The sequence below is a fragment of the Lycium barbarum genome, chromosome 5 (assembly GCF_019175385.1).
Source record: "Lycium barbarum isolate Lr01 chromosome 5, ASM1917538v2, whole genome shotgun sequence".
In the NCBI taxonomy this organism is placed as follows: Eukaryota; Viridiplantae; Streptophyta; class Magnoliopsida; order Solanales; family Solanaceae; genus Lycium; species Lycium barbarum.
In genome coordinates, this window is record NC_083341.1 from 133,039,748 (window position 1) to 133,064,628 (window position 24,881).

The 24,881-nt window shown below is 32.4% G+C and overlaps 4 protein-coding genes across 5 annotated transcripts; 1 reads left to right on the forward strand and 3 right to left on the reverse strand.

Moving 5' to 3' along the window:
• Positions 1 to 2,405: 2,405 nt before the first annotated feature.
• LOC132641632 (G-type lectin S-receptor-like serine/threonine-protein kinase At4g27290) lies at positions 2,406 to 7,723 on the reverse strand. 2 transcript variants are annotated; one of them, XM_060358680.1, is made up of 7 exons: positions 5,938 to 7,723; positions 5,122 to 5,253; positions 4,849 to 5,033; positions 4,182 to 4,392; positions 3,842 to 4,079; positions 3,581 to 3,731; positions 2,406 to 3,062 (listed from the first exon to the last, which is right to left on the reverse strand). In XM_060358680.1, exons 1-7 carry the CDS (start codon positions 7,280 to 7,282, stop codon positions 2,745 to 2,747), a joined length of 2,580 nt encoding a protein of 859 aa, XP_060214663.1. In that variant the 5' UTR covers positions 7,283 to 7,723; the 3' UTR covers positions 2,406 to 2,744. The 2 variants fall into 2 exon arrangements, with proteins under 2 accessions (XP_060214663.1, XP_060214664.1); XM_060358681.1 differs by having other exon boundaries at positions 5,122 to 5,250; positions 5,938 to 7,722.
• Positions 7,724 to 10,600: 2,877 nt separating this feature from the next.
• On the reverse strand, positions 10,601 to 11,173 carry LOC132639841 (uncharacterized). The gene has a single exon (XM_060356238.1). The coding sequence runs from the start codon at positions 11,171 to 11,173 to the stop codon at positions 10,601 to 10,603; it is 573 nt and encodes a 190-aa protein (XP_060212221.1).
• An 8,533-nt stretch (positions 11,174 to 19,706) lies between these two features.
• On the forward strand, positions 19,707 to 21,759 carry LOC132642758 (putative fasciclin-like arabinogalactan protein 20). The gene is made up of 2 exons (XM_060359802.1): positions 19,707 to 20,859; positions 21,540 to 21,759. Exon 1 carries the CDS (start codon positions 19,797 to 19,799, stop codon positions 20,856 to 20,858), a length of 1,062 nt encoding a protein of 353 aa, XP_060215785.1. The 5' UTR covers positions 19,707 to 19,796; the 3' UTR covers position 20,859; positions 21,540 to 21,759.
• A 324-nt stretch (positions 21,760 to 22,083) lies between these two features.
• Positions 22,084 to 24,012, reverse strand: LOC132641633 (pentatricopeptide repeat-containing protein At1g71060, mitochondrial). Its single transcript, XM_060358682.1, has one exon. It carries the CDS (start codon positions 23,866 to 23,868, stop codon positions 22,315 to 22,317), a length of 1,554 nt encoding a protein of 517 aa, XP_060214665.1. The 5' UTR covers positions 23,869 to 24,012; the 3' UTR covers positions 22,084 to 22,314.
• Positions 24,013 to 24,881: the final 869 nt, after the last annotated feature.

The following is a 24,881-nucleotide window of genomic DNA, read 5'->3' on the forward strand; positions in this document are numbered from 1 at the left end:
AAAGCACACTTGCACAACATAGAAAATTTTGTTAAAAAGTCAAACAGACATGCAAAAAGAATAGAAATTTCATGACCATACCATCATTATCAAACATAGGGAGATATGGTTTTTTGGTTCAGTTCCTCTTTTCTCACCAATTTATTCGCCTCATATCCTTCCAGATCTGCCTTATCCCATTTCACTTGTGCTCCTGACACAATATCGGTGGAAAAGCTTTAAGCTGCAGTTCAGACCTTAGAAGGAGAATTCATATGCTGGGAAGAGAGAAATACTATTAGTACTAAATCAAACCATTTACACAATTTTATTATTTTAATCCCTTTTTCTTTTGTAAGTGTTTGTGCCCTTTATCCCATTTTGAAACCCATATTGCTATACATGTTAACTTTAGCTTAAAAAGCTTACAAAGCAAATAAGCCAATCTCTTTTTAATTGGTCAAAATAGGACATTTTTTTGCAATATACCTTCTTGATAGTCAATAGTTTAAATCTCTTGGCAATATACCCAATGGATAGTCAATGCCAAGGCATCCTGCCCCTTCAACCTATCACAGAAGACACAGTCTCTTCTTTTGATGGAATAGTTGTTTATTCATATCATTCAGCACTATGGTATTTCCTTCGTCTGTTTAACGGTTTTGTCTATTAAAAGTCAAAAAATAGCAATGACAACAACGCTTCACACAAATTTGAGGCTAAATGGTATTTGATTCGGCATTACTTCCTATAAAGGAAAAAGTGATAAAAGCAAAGAATGATAATCAAATAGTAATAACTAAAAAGTAATAGATCCGCATTGCACTGTTCATCCTACTGAATTTGGTGTAGCATACCTGATAGTGTGAAAGATCTTTTTCCGAACGCGGCAAGAAGTAAGTTTTGACCCGAAATCTAGAGGTAATAATTTAAACTTGAGACGCATACAATTACTTTCCATACAATGAAGCATACTGCTAGTTAAGCGATTGTGTTCGTGAAAACTAAATTCTATATTGATCGACTTTATTCTTAAAGGAAAACTTTGCTTAAAAGACTTTGCACTTCTTGTATTTCATCTCCTATCAAATTCGATAGTGCTTTTACTGTCAAAAAAATAAGGGAAAAGGGAAGGAGTCAAACAGTGAAGCATGTGTAGCTAATTAATAGGAATCATCGTAGTGATGCATAGTGGATTAAATAGATCATTCAACTAAGCCTTTAGCTTAATCATGTACCTAAAATCTAATCTCAACTAAAGATGCAAATCAGGCTCTACTATAGCACAAAATAAATAGAAGTAAATAGAAATAATAAGATGATGAAGTGGACATTAGATAAAAACATACCCATTTAAAATATTTGTTGGAACAGTAAGAGGAAACCTCGTTAGCTATTTGAGAAGTTGGCATTGAATTTCTTCCGGAAAAGAGAACAAGTCTAAAAAATATACAAATTTAAATCACAATATAGTGAAGCATCAGCACAATACAAAAAAAAAAAAAAAAAAAAAAAAAAAAAAAAAAAAACAGCCACCTGCAAAAGTAGTAGAAATGTAATATTAACTTAAAATATTCAAAACCTCAAAGGAGAATCCGAAAATTTACATCAACTACACTCTCTTCCAGTTTCAAAAGTTGGAAGTATAACAAAAACTCAAAACTAATAAAGACTTTAAGAACATAAACTTTACGATATCATTTTTTTTTGTTTTTGTAGCAAGTTAGTGTGCCATTTGAAACTACTTCAAGCAAGATGGAACACTTTGGTAAGCCTCAACTTATTTCTCATCCCATTGTTCTTGTTCTCATGACCAAGCATAAGAGAAAATTAACAGAATAATCAGATATTATTTTTAAAATAAATGTAGGACATAATTAACTCAGTTGTAGATACATCAGCGCGATTTGCATCCTCAATAGAACCCTATGAAGTTATTTTCCATTCACATCGAATCTAAAGACTATAATCTCTTTTGAGAGTAGCACTACAAGAAAAAATATATCTGGCAACAAACAAATTTTTATTGTCATAGATTGATTATTGTTGCAAAAAGTACTTTTGGCAGCAAAAAAAAATTGTTGCATGAATTTTTCCCAACGGCTGTTATTGCAACAACGTGTAACAACTTTGTTTTTTTGTTACCAAAAGTACTTTTTGCAATAATAATCAAAACTATGACAACAAAATTAAATTCTTTGGCAACAAAAAAATGATTACATTGTGGATATTGTTAAGTGAGAAGGAAGGAATTTCAATTTATAGGAATCTAAAATCTTATAATTCAAGAAAAGAATTAGCCAAATATGAAAGATTTATTTACTATCAATTATGATAAATATTTTACCTTTCAAGAAAAAGTAATGAAAAAATGATAAGAAAATGAGGGCAAACATCTAACAAGCTGTTCTATATGAGCCTCCAACTTCATGTCAACTTTTTGTTTTTATACACACACACATCATATTACAATTAGGGACTTTTCTTATAACCTTAGTCCCATTTTTGTCTGCTACATAATACTCAGGAAAACGCTAACAATGCAGCTATTCATATACCATGTCTATGCAGTGTTAACAATATTATCTTTGCAAGCCTATGTAAAAATACATAAGTAAATTACTGAATATGTTTCTAAAGAACACGCTTTAGTTGAATATATATACACATTGGAATCATGAAGACTAAATTTAAAAAAAAAAAAAAAAAAAAAAGGAAAGGGATTATATTTACTATATGTCAAAAATTGATGGCATCCCATCTAATTATCGACCAATTTCAATGGTCACAGTGAGCTCATTGTTAGAGACAATATCAGACTTAGCAGCAGAAGAAGAAGATGTGTTATTGTTGGCATATTTTCTAGTCATGAAAGATGGTTGATTTGGGCTTGGAAGAGAAACAACATTTTCGCTACCAAGCATCATAACTATATTTGATGTGTTGGGTCGATCTTTTGGATTTTCTTGTACACACAAAAGCCCAATATTAAGGCATTTGATTGCTTCTTCTTCGTTGCATGATTCATGTAGTGATTGATCCACTAAGTCCATGGCCTTATCTTCTTTCCATAATCTCCATGCCTAAAATAGTACACATATGTTAATACAAAATAGTAATAGCGCGGATATATTTACTTCAGTCCTGTAATTAAATAATAGCCGTCATGAAAATTCAAATTTCATAGGTAATGTCATGAATTAACAATAACTAACTTTCAATTATAGGGACTAAAAAGTGACTATTGTTAATTTTATCCCAACACATTAGTAAAAATATAATTATATGAGATGATAAGAAGTGAGTTTAAGTATCCACTATCAAGAAGTAGGTCCCTCATGATTAAATTTGAAGCCTCTCATATCAAGCTTGTTTTTAGAGAAGGAAATCTGCTGATGATTTCGCAAGAAAAAAGTTTAAGGGGAAATGACGAAGATGGTATTTTATTTTTTTGAAATCCGACCCCCTTTGGTTCTGGCATATTATGTACTAGTGCTAGATTTAAAATGGACAAGTTTCACGAGAAATGTCCCTAGTTACAATAGTCGTAGTACATATGATGCAGTAAGCAAATCAAGAATTTAAGTAGTTCTTCACTTACATGGCCTAAGAGGTTCGACGCTTCTTCTTGGTGAAAAAATCCGGTATTCCTTCTTCCACTGATAATCTCGAGTATAACTATTCCAAAACTAAATACATCTGATTTAGTTGAGAACAATCCATCTATTGCATATTCCGGAGCCATATAACCACTGCATAAACAGTATCAAAAAAACATATCAATGAACAAGAAAATCAACAATATTGCCTATTTGAATTTCAAAATCATGTCAAGAAGACAATAGGAATTAGGACGACTTACTAGGTTCCAACCACTTTATTTGTATTTCCCTGTGTAATTTTCCCTTCAACAACCCTTGCTAAGCCAAAATCTGATATTTTTGGATTTAACTCTTCATCCAATAATATATTACTTGTTTTGAGATCTCTATGAATGATCCTTAATCTTGAATCATGGTGCAAGTAAAGAAGTCCTCTAGCAATTCCCTCTATAATTTCAAATCTCTTACTCCAATCCAATATCATGCATCGTCTTCGATCTTGTGGAGTCGTCATGCAAAGAAATAATCAAAGACTTTAACTTATATACACCGATAATATAAAGACATTTTACACTATCAGGTCAGTAAAAAAATACTAACCAAATATGAACATGTCTAGACTTTTGTTTGCCATATACTCATAGAGTAAAATCTTTTCACTTGATTGGAAACAATAACCCAAAAGTCTAACAAGATTTCTATGTTGAAGCCTTGCAATCAGTATTACTTCATTCTTGAATTCATTTAAGCCTTGTCCAGAATGACTTGATAGCCTCTTCACTGCAATTTCTCTTCCTCCTGGAAATATGCCCTATAACAAATTTTACCAGTCTTATTAATTCCACTCAAGAAATGTGTATTATATAAGGAGTTACTTGATAATAATATGACACAATTTTAAAAAACAAATGAGAATGTTGGTTAGGCCCACGTCACCGGCTTGATTCTAGTGCAAACTGTCTAGCATTTAAGTGGAGAAGGAATAAGGGTCGAGCTCATTATCCAAACCCAGAGGCCGAATTAGGATTTGAGTTTATGGGTTTTGGATTCCTGAAAAGACATTTTATTGAGATTTGGATAAAATATTCATACATATTAAGTGAATTTTTAAACATAAATACAGGTCAGAGCCAAATTACTAGGTTCGACCAAACCCCATAAACAGACTTGTGCCTCCATCCTTGTCCAAACCGGGCTTCAAACCGCACGGAACTAGCTCTCGGGAATTTCTCAATTATAAAATTAAATAGTGATATTGGGTAAGTACCTTGTAAACAGGACCAAAACCCCCTTGTCCAAGCTTATTTTGTTCTGAGAAGTCATCTGTTGCCACTAATATGCTTTCCAAACTAAAGAATGGAACATCAATATTGCCTTTATCTTCATCCTGAATATTTATCAATTCTTTTCCTTCTCCTTCAGTATTCTGCATGAGAGATTTTGTACTACTCTCTGTATATAAAAAAACAAAAAGAAAGTGAGAAAAATAATTGAAAGATTGTGCTTCATTATAAGAAGAAAAAAAAAAAATTGTTGTTACCTTTGACTTTTGAGCTTCTTCTTTTTCTATAATATATGTATGTAAAGCATGAAACAAAGAGAAGTGCAGCAATTACACCAATAGGTATGGCAACTTTCAGCTTTTTTGAAGTTTGCTTTTGATGTTCATCTGCTAACCAAAGGGGAATACAAAGAGGAAATTTACTTAGGAAAATAAGTTAGAGAAATCACAAGTTCATAAATAGACAAATAACAGAGGAGAAAAGAAACAAAAGATGTATTTTAAATCATAAATGAATAGGATGGTTGGAATCCTCCACTCATAACCAAAGGTCTCGCATTCGAGCTCTAGTAATAGACGGCTTCTTGGCAGGGAGCGCTTTACTCTCTTATTGGGCCTATCCGATGCGAAACCGGATTAGTCGGACCGATAAGCTTCAAATACCGGATGGTTAAACTAAGTTTTTTTTTCTTTTCATTTTCTTGATAATGGAGAAAAAAGAGAAGTAATTAATAAAATTCAATTTGTATTCAAAAGAATGGTATAAATCTAGTAAGTCCACTCTACCTATAGAAGGAAACATTTGAAGTACCATTATGCACAATCAAAGATTACGGTAGAGGAATAAGTATCCGTTCCTTTTTTAATTACAGGTCTCGGGTTCGGGCCCGAAAATAGAATTCCCTTTGGTAGGTAGGAGACATTTACCTCCCAAAGTGCAACTTCCCAGCACGAACCCGAATAAGTCCGATCCCAAAACAGATATCAAATACCACCATATGAGAAACCAAAAAGAAAAAATACATGATGCATCCAAAATTTTCAAAATTAGGAGAAAATATAGCAAATCATCACCTTTGTTACTTGAAAATTCAGAAGCTGCAAGCCTGACGTAAATGGTGCTTCCATTAGCATTATCTTGAGAGAGTTGTTGCAAATTTAACAGCTCTCCACTCCAAATCAAACACCCAGTATCTCCACTATTATAAGAATAACCAACACAACCACAATTCTCCAAACATGCACTTTCACACTCTGCTTCATTCTGAACTCTCAAAGTTTGATTATTTGCTGGTAATCTCATATTCGTGTGCAGCCAAAACCTGTCCTTTTCACTAAACTTACCACAATTCAAACTTGTTTTCCTCATACATCCACTTGAAAAACTATTCAATCCCCAATCTTTTTCGAACTTAGGCTTAAAACCAGGCAAACAATCACATGTTGAAGCAGAGTTGTTTAGTTCATTACAAATACCAAAAGCCCCACAATAAGCAAAAACATCACAAACTTGTTTTGGATCAGTGTAAAAAACACTCCAAGCATTTGTACTATCCATCCACAAAAATTGTTTTGTTTGTCCATTGACATCCATAACGAATCTTGAAATAAGTGCAGGATTAAAGAATTTGTACATGTAATAAACCTCATCATCATTGTTAACATATGTGTAATTAAACATAGGATTTGGTTGATATGGTACACCTGTAAAATTGTTGCCTGTCCAAGGTCCACTATTCCAATAAATCACACTATGGTTCCACATATTAACACCTTGGCCACTATACTTATCCATGTCAACTTCATGAGTAAAGGGTCCCGGTGATGGATCATTCGCGCTTTTCCATGAAGTAAGGACCTGCTTCAGCCTCGTACGTTTGTTGTACCCGAATTTTGAACCAGGCATGAACGTGTGAGACGGATGATCAAAACTTGTCCATAGAAAATTCGTTGAATTTTTACTATCTCCATTACTCAATATCAAATTCCCGTCATCAAATAGAGTTGCTACAACTTGGGAATTGTTAGAATTTGTGGAATACTTGATATTTGTGGACCAAATTGTATGTCTAGTACCATTGAGGAGTACCAAATTTCCATCTACAATCTTGAATTGTGCAAAATCCATTTCATATATCGAAACTGGTGTCTCTCTATTTGCAACCCAAATAACAGTTTGTACACTTAGTTTTTTGTACCATGTGCCTATGTAATAATTAGAATTGTTACCTGGTGTGAAGAACCCCATTTCAAAATTCCCACCTGATGAAACTACTGTTGAGGCAATTGTAATCCATTTGTTTGCATCAATTGTGTCACCAATAACTGAATTATTCTGGCTTGCTAAGGTTGTTGCAGCTCCTAGGCTTTTGAGAGAGGAGCAAAAGAGTAGAAAGACAAAGACAAAGAGAGAAGGCATTTCTTTGTAGTTCCAAGGTTGTAGCACTTGGTTTCTGTGCACTAGAAAGGTCTTATGAATTAGGAATATGGCAAGAATGTTTGATAAAAGTTTACCATAAGTCTATTTTAAAAAAGGAATGGCATTCATGTTCGGTACTCCCTTCTTTTCCAGTTATGCGATATAATTGGAATCGTATGAAATTCAAGAGAGAAATTAAAAAAAAAAAAAAAAAAAACCTGTAATATTACACATGTTATGTTAACCATGAAACTTTGTCATGACATGCATGAGGCTATAAAAGCTTCGCATATGCATTAAAGATATAATGGAAAGTGTAAAGTTAATTGTTTTCATTAGAATGTATCTTTTTTTTTGGACGAACTAAAAAAAATATCACATAAATTAAATTCAAATATCTCTTTGCTACATTAAGCAAATCTTTACCTTAAACCCACAAGACATAAAAATCTATTTTCATAAACTTCGCGTCTAGTAAATAAGATAACATGAAATGTAGGGAGTATGTATTTGAAGAACAAATCGGAATTGTCCGCCTAATAATTTTGACTAAAATTAAATGGGAGTCGTTGCCAAGTCTACGTTACTAAATTTTCTCTAGATGGTTCCTACCCTGGTATCTCTATGATTTTTGGGGGTCAAATGTTGGACGCTTGTTTACATATGTCACTTTTTACTTTCAAAATTCGACCAAGAACACAATGGATTTTGAAGTCAATTTCTAGAAAGAGTTACGAAATGAAATAAACAACAAAGTTATGCCTTAATCATAAGCAAGTTGAAGTTGGTCATATAAATTCTCATTGATCATATTTTTTCATATTTAAAAACACAACTACGTATTAAAAATAATAAATAAAAATTACGTACTACTAAAAATTTTCTAGGAAATGAAATAAATGAAGGAAAATAAAATATTCCACTTTGTAACCCATGATTTCTTAAGTCACGTCACTATCACTTATGTTAGTCTCTTTGTGCTTTTCTGCGAGACTGAGATTGTGGGGGTAGTTAACTACTTAATTACTACGCAAAGAAAAAAACTAAAGGCCCTCTTAGACAAGTAATATCTTGTTTGTGTTAAAGATAACAATGAAAGAGAGAGGCATTATCTCAGAGCTAGAAGAAAATCTGCTGTAATTTACTTTTGGCTAAACATATCATATCATATTAAAATCCTTCTATACCCTATAGTACGCGTTAGCTTTACTAACTTCAGAGACTAATCGTAATTAACGAGTTTAAGAAATGAGAAGTTTCCTCTACTGACACTATAAAACAAGGTATTAACTCAATTAAGCGTTAATACTCACTACATCCAAAAGAAAATGTTTCATTTTGAAGCAGCGGTAATTTCTATGACTATAATTTTCCAAGAATATCACTACAAGAAAATGGGTAATTTGTGGAGGTTGAAAGTTGCAATTCGCGGGGGTTTTATCTTCCGCTAGCAAATAGTAGAGGCTAAAACTTCCCCGAATTATAACTTTCAACCTCCGTAAATTACGCATTTTTTTGTAATGAATCTTTTTAGCATTAAGAATTATTGATTTATAGTAATTATTATACAGTTTCTAAATATCCAATTTGTTACTTCAAGCAATTTAGAAATTTAATGTCCAAATTCCAAAATTAAACTGTAGAAATTCTCGTACTCTGAATTGCGTCAATATTTTTGACATTGCTGGAAAAAACGAGTTATCACTAAGGATTGTGGTGGAGTTGTAAATATATTTTTCTCAACCAAAGCTTTCAAGTTCGAGCCCTGAATATAAAGTTGTCTTTATTTAGGGACCGTCACTACTAGAAATATAGGTTTTTCCACCGACATTCAGTGAAAAATTTGTGATATAAAACAAGATTTTCTCATCTCATTTCCACCGAATAATCTCACTAGAAAAACACATGATGGGAAATACTTTTCTATCAGTGGATAATTTAGTGGAAAAATAGTAATTTTTTAGTATTGCGTGAGGCATCCCGGCTTAAATTCGGATTTAATTTCACGCCAACGACGGACAATGGGTGGAAAGTTGAAAAACACAGCACGACATTTTTTAGGTTTTCTTTTATTTCTTTTTTCTTATTTGTCACTGCACCGGTCAACCACTGACACAATAGTCAAGTCAAATGAGCATTAAAATAGTGTTGCATATCAAACGGCGGGTTCAACCGGGTGTTGAATTAAATAAAATCCTTTATGATTTTATCTCTATTCTAATTTTTCTAAACATGAAAAGAAAAAGTCTTGATCCACAAAATGATCCAACCATTGACTACAATATCACGTTCCCACTTTCACCTAAAACATTTTATGCATACATATGCATCAAGGCAATAAGTGTCTTAATCTTGCTTGTCTATATGCTGGGTAAAAGAAAATTTCTTCTATAAAGAAACCCATAATTTCTAGAAACCATAAATAAACCTGTTATCATGTATAGTTTAATATTGCCACGTGTTTTCTTGCTTTCCCTTGTGTCGTAAGATGTGATGTAACTCAGGGAAAATGATTATGTTTAATGTGGTCGTTTTGAGCACCACTCATAAGTTATAAAAAAATTGTACTTTTGAAAAGTATTTAGCAAATAAAAAGAAATTCAATAGGGGCATATGATATGTGTGAACTTTTGGAAATAAAATTTGACCTTTATTAGTCTATTTAGACTCAAAGGAAATCATCATTTATACTGTCTTCTCCTATTTAAACAATGTATGTATTGTTCCCTTTGTGTCCCTTTGATTTACATTTCAGCATTTTGTATCGACATCATTACGTAAGGGCAAGGCTGATTGAATGCACTAATTGAACTCACCTTTTGTTATTACCAAATCAATTTGTGATTTGCAACTGAAATGCTTTTTATTTGTATTCGATATTAGATTTAACATTCAATTATTGGATGAAGAAACTTTTCATTTTACATATAGATCATAGTTTTAGGATGCACTGTCTACAATACACAGTAAGTTAATGGAGTGAAGTGAGCACTGTGTTTAATTAGGTTTATACAGATTTTGAGAAATTTGAGTAAATAAAAATGATATAGATTATGATTCCTCTGTACCTGATCTGATATAACTACAATTGCATAACATACAGATCCATATCCACTAATCAAAACACCTTCATGATCAATCCATTAGAATCCTACACTTTCTCTTAACAGTTCAACATCAAAACCAGAAGAATTCACGTAGACAGAAACATACAGATCCATATCCAAAATGCTAAGCATCATCACATTTAAGAACCAAAACAGAAATCAGATTTTCCAAGTCAACTATTAGTAGAGTATAGTGTCCATGAAAATTAGCTCAAAGTTGTGGATCTGCATCATTAGTTCCATTGGAATAACTGTTCCTATGCCATGCTAATTTGTCCTTAGTGAAACCGATATCAAAAACTTGTTCAACAGAGTAAACAATGACACAACCGTCATCGTAGATAGGCAAGGGAGATATTTTGACAAAGCCAATTGAGATTTCAGAAACCAGGGGAATACTAGTAGTGAAGAGATTATACTGAAGAGAAATCGTAGGGATTTCCCTCAAAAAACGGAGTGTACGGTAAGGGAGATAAACAGGTGAATAGTGAACGAGAATAGTATCCATAGACGGAATTTCTGTCTTACCAGAGGCAGTAGAGATGAAAGCGGAATCAATCGGAGCGAAGATAGTGAAGCCGGTGAGGTTGAGTTTAGTCCACTCGAGGAGGTGATTATGAAGCACGAGAGTAATGGCGGATATAGTTGTGTAGTCTGAGATGGACATTGCGTGTCTTACGTTGATTACTGATTGCATTTCAGGTGAGTGCTGGACGTTAACCGCGGAGAGTGATGCAAAAGCAACGGTGAGGATTAAGAGAGAAAAGTGTTTCAGAGCTGCCATTGTTGTTCGTATTGTTACTGATTTCAGAGTTTTTTGAAATTGAAAATGGTGTGTGCAAATGTGCAATACGTGAAGGTGGGTAGATTTCAGCGGGAAAAATATAGGGACACGTGTTCGAATATCAATAGTTAATTGAACTTGATGGGAATGTCCGCATTTTGGATCTAACAAATTATTTGTCTTAACGATTACTAAGTATTAGGAGTAATTAGTAAATCTATTCAATTTTGGATCTAACAAAAATGCTATCTTAGTTTCAACATTTAGTCAAATTGACTCCCGAAAAATGAAAAGTGTCACATAAATTGGGACGGAGGTTATAATAATTTAACTGTCAGTGAGAAAAATTAAACTCAAAAATAAGAATATCTAGCAATAGTTCAGACAAGTGTATGAGAACTTTTTCCAATCTATGGGCAAGGATTATATAGAACATGTTTCCCTTAGTTTAGAACATATTCCCTTAGTTGGTGTAAACAGAGAGTTATAATAAGAAAAATCATTACTACAAGATATGTTGTAGTAGTATTTAACCGACCATCAATCAGGGTCCGTGCCGGAGATTTAAGTATATTTTTTATTCTTAATAAGAGGTCTTGGGTTCGAGTCCAAAATATAAAATCACCTTTGTTAAGTTTTTTATCTTTAATTTGAGACTTTCTGAAACAAATCGAAATTTAATTAGTTTTCAATATGAACACCGGACACCAAATAAGAAAAAGAAAATACTTAGCTAAGCATCGTATATAATACTCCTGGCTAGTGATTAAGAAAATTGATCAAATCAGTAAACCCCACATAATAGAGCAATCTTATAATAATCGGGTAGGCATTTTTAGAGATAGACAACAGCAGGGTGTATATGGACCGGGTTGGTCTAGGTTTTTTAAATACCAAATTAAATCAATTGTGTCAGATTTTAAAATCTATAAACCAAACTAACATAACTCAGGTTTTTCAACCTCGAGTTTTTCGATTTTTTTGGTTTTCCGAGTCTTTTTTCGGGAAAAGTCTTCATATAAAACATATATCTTTTACTTCAAACATTTCTTTAGTCATAGTAAGATACAACTATATAATTAAAGTGTTTCTTAAAAAAATAACACAAAATGTGAGATGAGTGATAACATTATAATAAAATATTCAACAAAAAAAATAATGAAATCGCATAAAAGGGATATTGCTACTTAAGCCATAATGAAGCCATAATGAAAATGATCATAATTTAAAAATCCTAAGTTATGCTGAAATAAGTACGGCTAATAGATTAATTACATGACAAAAATTAAATTAAATTAAGTTATGTATTTTGATGTTTAAACCAATGCAAAAGTAAATAATATATATCCAACATTATTGTCATTCTCAGTTATAGAATTAAATTTCTTTTGTTAGCATTAGTATTGATTTGGTTTTGATTTGAACTTTATTTGAATTCCTAGTTATTTGGGCTATAAAACTTATTGAATCATTCAAAATTCTAAGCCCAAGCTTGAATAATATGTTAAAAGACAAAAACAAAGAAAAGATTTAACAAATATCTATAAATCACATTACAAATAAATTTAATTTTTGTATGTATAAAATATTTTTAAATATTGTATATATGTATTGTCAGGTTGGTTTGGTTCGGTTTGACTTTGTTTAGTTAAAATCAAATCTAACCAATGATGATCGGATTTTTTTCCTAATACCAAACCAAGTCAAACGGCTGGGGTATATTTTTCTTATTGCCACTCTGCGTTTACACAAACTAAGGACAATAGTTTCGATATATATAATCCTCGTTTGGTTGCCTAATTTGAAAAGAAAAAAAAGTTCATACACTTATCTGAAGTCTGAATTTAAATTTTCCACACTTATCGGAAAAGGGCCTAGTGACTTGTACGAAGTATAATGGCAGTGTATATTTGAACTCAAAGTATAATAATGAATATATTTGGCCCTTTTCTGATAGTACAAGGGTATATTTGACCCTTTTCCGTAACATCTATCTTATTGCAATTAGGTAGATTTTGGAGAGTTCATAAGCTTTTGGGTTGAATTGGGTTTATCTCTTCTAATTTGAACGATGACTCTTATATCTATCTTCAAAGATAAGATTCCTCATGTGAGTTTTTTTGGGCCAAGCCAGGCGAAAGACACTTTAAACATGATCTAATATTGTTCGCTTTGGACCTAGTTAACACAATTGTTTCAAAAAAACGTCGCGCACCATCCCTATACATATGTGATTTATTTTTCTTTTCAACTTTATTCGAGCATCAAATAAGTTCCCTGGGTCCCTCGTGGTCTACTTATTAATTTGATTTTGTTGTTTTGGGATAAACTTAGGACCTGTTTAGTCATGAGAATTTCACTTTTTTCAGGAAAATATTTTCACTTTATTTGAAAATCAGTGTTTGGCCGTGAAAATTCCAAGTACAACTTGAAGTTATATTTGAAAATTGAAAAATAGCTAAAATCTTATTTTAACTTTTTTCACATTCATTACATTCAAACAACCAAATATTCTTTACAAAAATTATAACCAAACACAACTCCATCTCCAACTTCAAAATTCCAAAAAAAGAATTGGTTTTCATGGCCAAACCCCTACTTAAACAAAGATTCAAGTCTCAACTCTCAATACTTTGAGTTTTGTGTTCATTCCTTCAATTGATTTCTATCCCTTTGATTTACATTTCAGCATTTTGTATATATCTACATGATCACTACACGTAAGCCTAATAGAATGCCCTAATTGAACTCACCTTTTGTTATTACCAAATCAATTTGCAACTGAAATGCTTTTTATTTGTATTCGATATTAGATTTAAAAGTCAATTATTGGATGAAGAAACTTTTCATTTTACAGATAGATCATAGTTTTAGGATGCACTACAATACACAGTAAGTTAATGGAATGAAGTGAGCACTGTGTTTAATTAGGTTTATACAGATTTTGAGAAATTTGAGTAAATAAAAATGATATAGATTATGATTCCTCCGTACCTGATCTGGTATAAGATACAATTGGATTAAAGATAAAGAGTAGCGATGACCTATAATTGATTGTAAGAATAACAAAACCAAAATTCACTGATCAAAACACCTTTCATCAATTCATCAAAATAACACTTCCTCAAGTGAAACTGATATTGAAGACTTGATCAACAGAGTAAACAATGACACGGCTGTCATCGTAGATATGCAACGGAATTTCTTTATTACCTATCTAATTGTATTGTTAGTTCAAATACAATGTCTATTTTTATTGTTACTTACATTTTATTGTATTGTATCATCAAATCATAACATTTAGCTTGAAGTAGTTCCTATTTGTACTTGATAGAAGTGGAAGTTACGTTATTGGATGAACAAACTTTTCATTTTACATATAGATCATACACTTTTAGGACGAAACAAAATATATAAGTAGTACTTAGTAAGTTAATTGAATGAAGTGAGAAATGTGTTTAAACTGATTTTGAGACATTTGAGCAACTAAAATGATAAACAAACAACAATTTACCTGTAGCTTTATCTGCTATAACTATAATTAATTAATATAAGAATCAAAAAATCAATATTTACTCATCAAAACACTTTGATCAATCCATCAAAATCACAGACTTCTTTACAGTTCAAAATCAAAAGCAGATATCGGTCCATATCCAAATGCTAAGCATCACAATTTTTTCGAGTAAACCTCCATGAAAATTAGCTCAAAGTTCTAGATCTCGAGTAATTCTTCCATTTGATGAGCTGTTATTATGCCCTGATTTTTTGTCCTTAGTGAAATCGATGTCGAAGACTTGATCGATAGAGTAAACAATGACATAACCGTCATCGTATATAGGCCGGGGAGATATTTTGACGAAGCCAATTAAGATTTCAGAAACAAGGGGAATGCTAGTAGTGAAGAGAATATAGTGAAGAGAAATCGTAGGAATTTCCCTCAAAAAACGGAGCTTACGGTACGGGAGATAAACAGGGGAATAATGAATGAGAATAGTTTCCATAGACTTAGTCCCGTTTGTCCATAGATACCCAAAAAAAAAAAAAACTTTTTTTGGAATTTTGGAGTTGAATTTGTGTTTGGTCATAGTTTTTGGTGAAATGTATTTGTAAAAAAGTGAAAAAAATAAGTTTTTAGAGTTTTTGGTATTCTGGAATACAACTTGAAGTTGTATTCGGAATTCTTATGGCCAAACGCTGAAAAGTGAAAAAAGCGAAAAAAAAATCCGGAACAAAGTGAATAATTGTTATGGCCAAACGCCTACTTAATTTCAGTCTCACCTAAGACATCACACAGATAGTCAGAGCAAATAGTATATGGATATTTATGTGATATTTTTTTTTTCGAGAGTCAATTTGATTAAAATTTAAAGCTAATTTTGATTAGATTAACTCAAATATTTTAAGATCTGAAATTTATATATTTGAAAAAATACTGCTATAAGTCGCAATTTTTCACATATCAATTTAGTGAAAATGCATCTTAAAATGTTACGTAGTTAAATTTGATGTGGCGAAAAGTATAGGTACAAAGCTAGTACTGTATTCATCAAAACATTTATAATTCAGTAATCAAAAATCCTTCATCAATCCATCAAAATAACACTGTTTTCTCAAACAGTTCAAAAGCAGAAGAAGTAGCATCGCATTTAGGAGCAATAAAGTAATCATAGTTTTTCAGGTCAAATATTAGTAGCACTTACCAGTAGAGACGAAAGCGTAATCAGGTGGAGCAAAAATGGTGAAGCCAGTGAGGTTGAGTTTACTCCATTCAAGGAGGTAATTACGAAGCATCATATATAGTAATGGTGGACATAATGGTGTAGCCTGAGCTGGACATTGCGTGTGTTGCGTTCGTTACTGATTGCATTTTCGGTGAGTGCTGATCCTGGCGGTGAACGGTTGAGAGAGAGAAGAATAGTGATGCAAAAGCAACGGTGAGGATGAAGAGAGACAAGTATTTCAGAGCCGTTGCCATGCCTACCTTCTGTTAGTTTAATGGAGAGTGCAAATGTGCAATACGTCAAGTGTTGGGGGCATAGAGGCGGGAAAAATCGAGGGGCACGTGTTCGCATATCACTAGTTAATTGAACTTGATGGGAATGACCGCATTTTTTATCTAACAAATTATTTGAACGATTACTAGTAATTGGTAAATCTATTCAATTTCTTTTTACATGACTTAGCTTTTAGTAGAAATTAAGCTTTTAATATATCAATAATGTAAGAAATTATTACAGTTCTATCAGCGTAATTTAGCTCGTTAGAGCACCTATTTCCATATTATCATTATTCCGTTGGATTACTCCTTCTGTCTAAATTTATGTGACACTTTTAGTTTATCGAAATTTAAACTGTATGAACTTTGACTAATATTTTAAAATGTATTTTATCACCAAATTGATATGAGAAAAGTTGCAAATTATAGTACTTTTCATGTACTTTTCAAATTTATAAATTTTAGGGAAAAGGACACCGTGTGTTCACTCAGCCAAACTAATCCCACATTTGACCACTGTTTTGGGCTTAATCCCACCAGGAGTCCAGTCATCCCAAATTAAAGCCAAAAAATGGCTGGCCGGCCCACAGCCCAGACGCTAAAAAAAAAAGACTTTTAAAGGGCTGCTACAGAAAAATCAGGCTTTTTAGTGGCAATTAAAAAAGTCGCCACTAAAGGTTAAATATCCCAAAACATGTATAATATGTGTATATTTAGTAAGAAATATCCCAAAATATGTATAACATGTGTATATTTAGTAAGTATATACAAGAATGATACATTTTATATACATATCTTGGAATTATATATACACTTTATATAGAAGAATGATACATTTTGTTTATATACATATGCTGGAATTAATTATACACTTTATATATAAGAATGATGCAGTTTATATACATATGCTGGAATTAATTATACACTTTATATACAAGAATGATGCAGTTTATATACATATGCTGGAATTAATCATACATTTATTATACATGAATTATACGTTAATTATACATTTATTATACACATATTATACAATAATGATATGATTATTTTTTTTACATATACAATAGTGATACATACTATATACCACAATGATACGGTTTCTATGATACATTTTTTATATGTATGATACACTTTCTATACAAGACCGATACAGTTTATATACACATGTTGGAATTATATATACACTTTCTATACAAAAATGATACATATTATATACAAAAACGATACAATTTCTATTCTATAATACACATTATATACACAACTGATACATACCTTAGTGATTCATAGTTTATACAGTTTCTATACATTGGAGATAGGTACTGATACATATTTTTATACACAAATGTTACATATTATATGCAAAAATCGCCTCAAAGTTTTTTGAGATATTTCTTAGTAAATATACACATATTATGCATGTTTTGGGATGTTTAACCTTTAGTGGCGACTTTTTTAATTGCCACTAAAAAGCCTGATTTTTTTGTGACAGCCCTTTAGTGGCGACAAAAAGTCTATTTTTTTTTAAAGCGCCTAGGCTTTTAGTGGCGACTTTTTAAATCTTTTGTTGCTACAGATTTTGGCTAGCGGATGGAAATAGTTTATGGACTAATTTTTGAGTTTGGGAATAGATGGGCCAGCGCGTGAATTATTTATGGCCTAGCGCCATTTGTGTCCTTTCCCCTAAATTTTAATCTTAAAATATTAAATTTATCTGCTCCAATTTAGCTTTAAAGTTTCGTCAAATTGACTCTCGAAAAGCGAAAAGTATTATATAAATTAGGATGAAGGGTATAATAATTTAACAGCAAGTGCAGAAAATTTAAACTTTAAATAAGAATATACATCTAACTACAGTTCAGACAAGTGTTTGAGAACTTTTTTCAATATATAGGCAACCAAGCAAAGATTATATAGAAATGCAATTTTATTCTCAAGCTCAAACCTCTAATTAAAGATAAAAGAATATTTCTCATTCATTATAACCTTTGGTAATTGTATAGACAATGCATATCAATCAAATTTTTAGAAAATTAAAAGTGCTTATTTTCAAATAAAAGTCATGTGCTCATTAGACATGAACAATTGCATACAGTTTTTCTTAAAAATAAGCACCTCTAGTCTCCTAGATTATAATTATTGATGCTTGAAGCAATCATAACAACCACAATTGTTGGTTTTTGAAGCAATTATGAAATATTTTATAAATGGTTATTCGATAAATCTCAATTTCCCTTCATTGAACAATCTAAGTAGTTGAATTTTTAATTTTCAACATCTGTCATAAAAAATAAAATTAAAAATTAAAAAATACACAAGCTATTCACCATTTTATTCTAAACTTATGTACCAATCTGTAATTCTCAATACTAAAGGGTAAGTCTTATATAATTCCACAAACTTACAACGAATTTTGATTCCCTCAAATAACCGCCAAATTACATAAACCCCCACACACTCCATAACAGAACAAAACAAACAAGAGAAAATACTAACTTTCATGGCTTATTTTGAATTCACCTTTTGTTAAGTATTACAAATCAATCTGCAACTGAAATGTAGCTTAGTTTTTATTTGTATTTGATCATACATTTGAGCAAACAAAACTATAATTGATATACGAATAATAAATACAAAAAAATCACTAATCCATTAACATCACACACTTTATAACAGTACAAAATCCAAAATTGCTTAAAGGACTTGTAACATTTATTCAGAGTCAAATATTAGTACTAGTACCATTATTTACCATTAAGTTTCCATGGAAATTAGCTCAAAGTTCTGGATCTCGAGTAATTCTTCCATTTGATGAGCTCTTCTTATGCACAACTTTTTTTATCCTTAGTGAAATTGATGTCGAATACTTGATCAACAGAGTAAACAATGACATAACCGTCATCATAGATCAGCGGTACAGAGATTTTAACGAAGCCAATTGAGATCTCAGAATCAAGGATTTCACTAGTAACGGCGAGATATTTGTTAACAGACATTGTAGGGATTTCCGTCAAAAAACAGAGCGTACGGTAAGGGAGATAAACAGGGGAATAGTGAAGAACAGTTTCGAAAGACGGAGCTTCTCTCTTACCTGAAACATCATCAAACAGATAAAATATTGAGTTAATTTGGTGAAGCCAGTGAAGTTTAGTTTAATTTTTATACACAAATATGGGCTAAACCGGTTAACAAATTCAAAATATGCGCTAACGCGTGTAAATATTTTTTTTTCAATAAATTATGTGCTCATTAGACATGAAAATTTGCATATTATGATTTTTTTTAGAAAACACTTCTACCTCCTAAAATTGTGTAGTGAATTGATGCCTGGAACAATTATTACAATCATAATGATTGGTGTTTGAAGCAATTATGACATACTTTACAATCATTCTACAATTAAGTCTTTGAATTTTTAACATTTAGTACTAGTAACATCTATCATAAAAAAGATACATAAGCTATTCATTTATTCCTAATCTTATAAACCATTCTGTAATTCTCAAAACTAGAGGATAAGTCTTACATAATTCCACAAACTTACAACGAATTCTGATTCCCTCAAATAACCGCCAAAACCCCTACATAAACCCACACACACTCCATAACAGAAACGAAACAACAATGGCTTCCTTCAAACCATTTTTCTTCATCATTTTCACTTTTCTTCTCACATTTTCCACTTCACAAACCACCACCCAACCACCACCACCACAATCCCTTCTCAACGCAGTCGAAACACTCTCAAACACAGGCCACATTTCAATGTCACTAACACTCTCACTTATCACTGACACAATCCTCTCACGTACCACTACAAACTCACTCACTATCTTCACACCACCCGATACTTCTTTTTCTAACTTCGGTCAACCTTCACTTTCACATATCCTTCTTCACTTCACTCCCATTTCACTTTCATTGTCTTCTTTACAATCTCTACCCTTTTCTTCCAAAATCCCTTCACTTTCACCCTCTAATTCCCTTTATATTACCACTTTGCCATCCAATACCAACCAAATCTCAATCAACAACGTTAACATCATCACTCCCCCTATTTACGATGATGGGTTTGTCGTCATTTTCGCTATTGATGATTTCTTTAAACAGAATTTCACCCGACCCGAAAACCCGAATTTGAAAACGGGTCATCACTCTCAATGTGCCACGTTAGATTCGTTTTCTCGGTTTTATGAAGTGTCATCGCATTTAAAGTCAAAAGGGTATCTGATTGTGTCATCTTTTTTAGAGTTACAGTTAATCGGGTTTTTTTCGAACCGGGTCGGGTTGAAGTTAACGGTTTTCGCTCCGGTTGACGATGCGATTATCGGGTTTTCGGGTGATTTTCCGGAGTATCAGTTGATTTTTTTGAGGCATTTGGTACCATGTGTGTTGTATTGGAGTGATTTAATTGATATGGAAAATGGAACTAATAATGAGTTTAAGACTTATGTGAGTGGGTTTAATTTGAAGATAACGAAGGTTAATGATGTGAGTTTTGTTAATGGAGTTGAGATTAGTTATCCGGATTTGTATTATAATGATTGGTTAGTTGTGCATGGGTTGCAAAGTATGATACCTTTACCTGATGAAATTGATGATGAAATGGATGATGATAATAATAATATTGATAAACCTGAGAGAATGGTCGATGTTTCTATTGCACCTGACCGTAGTGAATTCTGAGGTACAACAAAATTTTGCTTGATTTTTCTGTTCTTTGAAGATTTCTGTGTGTGTGTGTGTGTGTTGATTGATTTTTAAATCTTAATCACCAACATATATTATATATTTCTCCAACATATGTAATATTAGTAGTGTTTAACTAGGTATGGTAGGAGTATACTATAATATTTGGTGGTTAAGAAAATTGTGTTATATTTATGAGGTCAAAATAATTTGTTAGGGTATATAAAGTGGATGTTGGATCCTCATTCATTCATGTGTTTATTCCCTTATATTTTGAATTTCTTTAGCGAAAATCCTAACTCCATCTCGACACAAATTGGAACAAATAGGCATTTTTAGAGATAGACAATGGGATTTTCTTGTTTACCATTTGGTGTTTGGTACTTACTGAGGGATTCAACTAATTCTGATTCACTTTGAGGATAACGTGCTCCTTATAAAGGCGATTTTATTCGGAAGGTTCGGACTGATTAAAAATAATTTAAGTCAATGAATTTTAAGTATTAAGTCTTATCAATGAACTTTTAAGGATTAAGTCTATCATAAAGACTACTATGTCCAAGTTCATTTATAGTATTGTGTTTGATTGATTGATTCTTCTGTTCTTTCAACATTTCTGTGTGTCTCTGTGTGTGTGTGAATTTATTTTGATATGGTGGTTATTTCTTGATGATACAGGTTAGATTGATGTTGGAATTTACATTGCTGTGCCATTTGGATACTGGAAGTTGGTGGTTCTGGGGAAAGTTTGTTTCATGGTTTTAGAGTTTTTAAGTGATTGAATTGTAGATTTCTTGACTTTGAGGAGTATAAAATAGTTTGAATAGAATTGAGATGTATCTTCAATGTAACTGTTGATCTTGCGAATGTTCATTTTCTGCAATGCTATACATTTCTGGTTCCCTTATTTTCATCTCTGTTCCCTCTTTTCCTTGTTGCAGTACAAAACGATTTTAAACGGATTAATGAAAAACGGAAACCACCCAATCGAAGGAAATAGCCGAATTTTAGATTTCGAGGACAAAAAAATTGCTTAGTATGAGTTTTGCACTAACTAGAGGCGAGGCGCTTAGGAAACTGCAGAATAACTATTAACAAAGAAACGTACGAAAAAAACGTCTCAAGTCGGGATCGACAATATGGATCCTTAATGACCACCATATCAGGAAGAAGCATAAAAATGGGACAAAAAAGAACATGGACATAATAAAGCATCTAATGCTACAACAAAATTCAACCAGTTCAATTGTCAAAATGAATCCATCTTATGCCAACATTATCCAACCAATGGACTTTTCTCTTAGTTTCTCAAGTTTCCTCCACAGAGCTTTAACTATGGGGACAAAAACGAAATGGACATAATGAAACATATGGATGATACAACAAATTTCAACGAGTTCAATTGGGAAAAATACAAATACTACATTAAAATGATTCCATCTTTAAGCTGTCTTTATCCAACTAAAGGACTTTTTCTTAGTTTCTCAAGTTTCCTCCACAAAGCCTTTACAGTATCCTCTTTTCCCTCGTCAAGAAGTGCGCGTTTTAGATTATCAAACATCGGAAGTGGAGGTCTCATGCCCATATCAAGCATCTCTTGAAAGTATCTGCAGGCATCATCCAATCTATTCTCATGGCAAAAGCTGTTAATCAACGTGGAAAACGAATGCATTCCGGGAAGAACTCCCTTAGCTTTCATCTGATCCCATACCCTAAGAGCCATATCTATCCGGTCCTCGTTGCAGAACATCCTCACCATTATCTCGTACGTACTCACAGTCGGTTCACAGCCCGGATCATTGCTCATTTTCTGAAACACCGAATAAGCTTCATTCGTTCTCCTGGCCTTTATAAGATGGTGAAGAATGATATCATATGTTCGGGTATTCGGACCAATGTTACATCTCCTCATCTCATCAACTAACTTATATGCATCATCCATACGCATAGACCAACAATAAGCTCCCACCATCGCATTAAACGTAAACACATCAAGCTCAAAACCACTACCCTTATACAGCTCGAAATACTTAATCGCCTCAGCCAACCTTTTCTCCGACCCCAAACCATTTATCAACGTGCAATAAACATGAGGCGTCACCTTAATCTTATTCCTCTCCATTTCGCGCCACAACAAAATCGCCTCGTCATACTTTTTAACCTTGCAATGAGCATGGATCATAATCCCATAACTCACCACATCCGGCTCAATACCATCACCCTCCATCTCGCGATAAACTTCGTTCAACCTCAACAAATTCTTTTCTTGACCCCACCCTTCTAACAATATCGTATACGACTTAATATTAGGCTTAAATTTCCTATTCTTCCATTTATCAAACATCTCTTGAGCACTCCCAACATTCCTAGACTTACACAATGTATCAAGCAATCTATTAAAATCTTGCAACTCATGAACCAACCCATATTTCTCCATTCTCTCAAACGCCTCGATCGCTTCTTTAACCTTCCTAGCACGAGCAAATCTCCGCGATACAAGGGCAAATGCGTCTTTACACAACAACCCTTTGTTTTTCAACTCATCAATTAAAATCCAAACCATTTTAAACTGTTTGATTTTCCCTAATGCTTCAATTAAACCATGATAACTCTCTGCACAATGCTCAAATCCGTTTTCTTTTTCGGCCCAACGAAAGAAACATAAAGCTAAAACACCAGAATTACTCAGCTTCTTTATAACTTCATTAACTAATAAAGGACTCACATTTACTTTAGCACAACTTAAAGCATCACCAACATTTACACCACTGTTTTTTAATAAAATTTTGCAGATTTTTTCTGCTTCTTGGATTATTTCTAGGTTTTTGTGATATGGGTTTTGGTGATTAGCATTGGAGTTGAAATGGGTATTCACTGAATTACTACTACAAGTAGAAATTTGGAAAAAGGAGAGTAATTTGTGTATTTGGTGTCCATTTTTTGTGGAATTGTGAAGTAAAGGGATTAGGGTTTTAGAAATACGGCAAAGGGATCGATGGAGATTCATTTTTTGGGATGAACTTTGAGTGAAAAATGATTTCTCTAATTTACTGGTTTTTTTTTTTAGAAACTGAGGAAATGGGGGAAGGGAAAGAAGGAAAAGTGGAAATTAGGTAAGATGATGGAGCAAATGAGAGGATTTTTTTATTTTATTTTTCTTGTTGGGTTAAACAAGAAAATGTATTGAATTACGTAATTAATTTTTTGAAAATTCTGAAAGTCATATAAGAAGTTTAATAGTAAGATAATTTTAAATATTTTTAAGACCTTAATAAAAAATAAAAGGATTTTTTGTTAAAATAGTGAGGACGCAGCAATTATTGTATCTCCTATAAGTATCCGGTAGTTGCAGGAAATCATATTTATTTATCATGACTAAATGATAAATTTTAGGTAAGAAAGTAAATTGATTAATTTGGTATAATCATAAAATGTGAATAAGTTTTCACCCTCTGAAAAGGGTGAGAAAAAACTTGAACACGCATATAACTATTTTCTTTCTCTCGAATTTCTTTCCTGCTTTCATTTGTTAGGGAAAAAAAGAAAGAACAAAAAAAAAGGAGAGGACCTTAGCGATTGATTTTTTTTCAGCATAATAATTTTCGGTCTGTTATAAAATAAGAAGATATGAGTAACAATATAAAACAAGAAAGTAAACAAAAAAATATAGAGAGCAAAATAGTATTTCTTATTTCGTCCAACATGATTCTTAATATCGTAAGCTTACATAGAGTAACGTCAAAGGTGATGAATATGAATATTGGACATTCATACAATTGATTTCATAGGTGTTGTAAAATACTATAGTTAATACGGATGTTCACTATTTTTCTCCATGATATTGATATTAACTCCTACACCTCCGCAACCTCCCGTAACCTGTATTGATGATTCTACATGGATTAAATGTTATGTTCGTGGCAACCCATTATATTACCAGATATAACCATATAAATAGTATAAGAAAAGCTCTCGTCCCTCTCTTTACATTTCTTGTCTTAAATTGTTACTTTTAGCTTT

Excerpts from the sequence above, each read along its gene's own strand:
- LOC132641632 (XM_060358680.1), bottom strand. The coding sequence starts at position 7,282 with ATGCCTTCTCTCTTTGTCTTTGTCTTTCTACTCTTTTGCTCCTCTCTC. Across the intron at positions 5,034-5,121 it reads AAGAAGCTCAAAAGTCAAAG|AGAGTAGTACAAAATCTCTC; the intron begins GTAACAACAATT and ends TTTTATATACAG. Across the intron at positions 4,080-4,181 it reads TCTAGACATGTTCATATTTG|ATCGAAGACGATGCATGATA; the intron begins GTTAGTATTTTT and ends CGACTCCACAAG.
- LOC132639841 (XM_060356238.1), bottom strand. The coding sequence starts at position 11,173 with ATGGCAGCTCTGAAACACTTTTCTCTCTTAATCCTCACCGTTGCTTTT.
- LOC132642758 (XM_060359802.1), top strand. The coding sequence starts at position 19,797 with ATGGCTTCCTTCAAACCATTTTTCTTCATCATTTTCACTTTTCTTCTC.
- LOC132641633 (XM_060358682.1), bottom strand. The coding sequence starts at position 23,868 with ATGAATCTCCATCGATCCCTTTGCCGTATTTCTAAAACCCTAATCCCT.